The sequence below is a fragment of the Nanorana parkeri genome, unplaced genomic scaffold (assembly GCF_000935625.1).
Source record: "Nanorana parkeri isolate BGI_ZX_2015 unplaced genomic scaffold, ASM93562v1 scaffold3372, whole genome shotgun sequence".
In the NCBI taxonomy this organism is placed as follows: Eukaryota; Metazoa; Chordata; class Amphibia; order Anura; family Dicroglossidae; genus Nanorana; species Nanorana parkeri.
The window spans coordinates 31,405-33,555 of NW_017309640.1; the positions used below are offsets into that span (position 1 = coordinate 31,405).

Here is a 2,151-nt window from a genome sequence, read left to right on the forward strand (position 1 = left end):
GCCTCCATGCATTCGCTGTTCTCAGAACTTAAAGAGCCCGTGGCCCCCGCAACCGGCATCCCGGACAGCTCCACCATGGTGGGCCGCGTCTTCAGGATTGCCATCCCGGCCCACCTGCGCCCATCCGGGAGGGAGGAAGTGAAGGTGAGGGAATTATCTTTGTCGGTGATCGGGGACTCTCCTGCCGGGATTGGTGGGCTCGTGTGAAGTGCAGGATGAGCACAACAGTCAGGAAACGATATTTTTACCCTTCTTGGGGCCCTGTAGAGCCCGGGTCCTTGTTCTGGGGCACGGGAACCTTTCACACGGAGTCTGTTGGGCATGCTGAGCGGTTTAATCTCCTCCTCTATAATGGCCACACCGTTCTGGGGATCGGGGTGATGGGTCGGTTCCGGGGTGATGGGTGGGTTCTGGGGATCGGGCTGATGTGTTGGTACCGGGGATCGGCTTTGGAAGGCCTCTCCGGTGTGGGGATCGGGGTGATGGGTCGGTTCCGGGGATCGGGGTGATGGGTCGGTTCCGGGGTGATGGGTGGGTTCTGGGGATCGGGCTGATGTGTTGGTACCGGGGATCGGCTTTGGAAGGCCTCTCCGGTGTGGGGATCGGGGTGATGGGTCGGTTCCGGGGATCGGGGTGATGGGTCGGTTCCGGGGTGATGGGTGGGTTCTAGGGGGTCGGGGTGAGGGGTCGGGATCGGGGGGAAGGCCTCTCCGGTGTGGGGATCGGGGATCTGGGTCGGTTTCGGGGATCTGGGTCGGTTTCGGGGATCGGGGTGATGGGTCGGTGTCGGGGGGAAGGCCTCTCTGGTGTGGGGATCTGGGTGGTGGGTCGGTTGCGGGGATCTGGGTGATGGGTCGGTTCCGGGGATCGGGGTGATGGGTCGGTGTCGGGGGGAAGGCCTCTCCGGTGTGGGGATCTGGGTGATGGGTCGGTTTCGGGGATCTGGGTGATGGGTCGGTTCCGGGGATCGGGGTGATGGGTCGGTGTCGGGGGGAAGGCCTCTCCGGTGTGGGGATCTGGGTGATGGGTCGGTTTCGGGGATCTGGGTGATGGGTCGGTTCCGGGGATCGGGGTGATGGGTCGGTGTCGGGGGGAAGGCCTCTCCGGTGTGGGGATCTGGGTGATGGGTCGGTTCCGGGGATCTGGGTGATGGGTCGGTTCCGGGGATCGGGGTGATGGGTCGGTGTCGGGGGGAAGGCCTCTCCGGTGTGGGGATCTGGGTGATGGGTCGGTTTCGGGGATCTGGGTGATGGGTCGGTTCCGGGGATCGGGGTGATGGGTCGGTGTCGGGGGGAAGGCCTCTCCGGTGTGGGGATCTGGGTGATGGGTCGGTTTCGGGGATCTGGGTGATGGGTCGGTTCCGGGGATCGGGGTGATGGGTCGGTGTCGGGGGGAAGGCCTCTCCGGTGTGGGGATCTGGGTGATGGGTCGGTTTCGGGGATCTGGGTGATGGGTCGGTTCCGGGGATCGGGGTGATGGGTCGGTGTCGGGGGGAAGGCCTCTCCGGTGTGGGGATCTGGGTGATGGGTCGGTTCCGGGGATCTGGGTGATGGGTCGGTTCCGGGGATCGGGGTGATGGGTCGGTGTCGGGGGGAAGGCCTCTCCGGTGTGGGGATCTGGGTGATGGGTCGGTTTCGGGGATCTGGGTGATGGGTCGGTTCCGGGGATCGGGGTGATGGGTCGGTGTCGGGGGGAAGGCCTCTCCGGTGTGGGGATCTGGGTGATGGGTCGGTTTCGGGGATCTGGGTGATGGGTCGGTTCCGGGGATCTGGGTGATGGGTCGGTGTCGGGGGGAAGGCCTCTCCGGTGTTCCTCACGTGGTGGCGTCTCTGCAGCTTCATCTTTGATGAAGCCGATGATACTTTGGGGCGGGCTCTCCTCCTCCGTGCCAAGTATTGCGCTATGTTTCCGATGGCGGCGGCACGCTTCTACACATACAATGTAAACGGCTCTTCACATGCACGCCAGGGGCCCCCTGGACAGGTACATACACGCTCGGAGGTACGCCGGATGGCGGGCGGCTCGGAAACGCTTCTGTTGGCAGCTTTTGTGTCTGAACAATCGGCTGTAATTCTATCCGAGCGCCAAATCTTCCCGATAAAAGGCTTTTTGTCTGTTAAACATAAAATACGACTTTCCCAGCTGTGCTCA

General features: G+C 63.5%; 1 protein-coding gene across 1 annotated transcript in view; it reads left to right on the forward strand.

Annotated features, from left to right (window-relative positions):
* Nucleotides 1–6: 6 nt before the first annotated feature.
* DAG1 (dystroglycan 1) overlaps nucleotides 7–2,151 on the forward strand; it is a 13,978-nt gene continuing 11,833 nt past the window's right edge. The window contains exon 1 of the mRNA XM_018574924.1: nucleotides 7–144. Coding sequence (XP_018430426.1) covers nucleotides 7–144 — 138 coding nt within the window. The remainder of the gene's footprint in view (nucleotides 145–2,151) is intronic.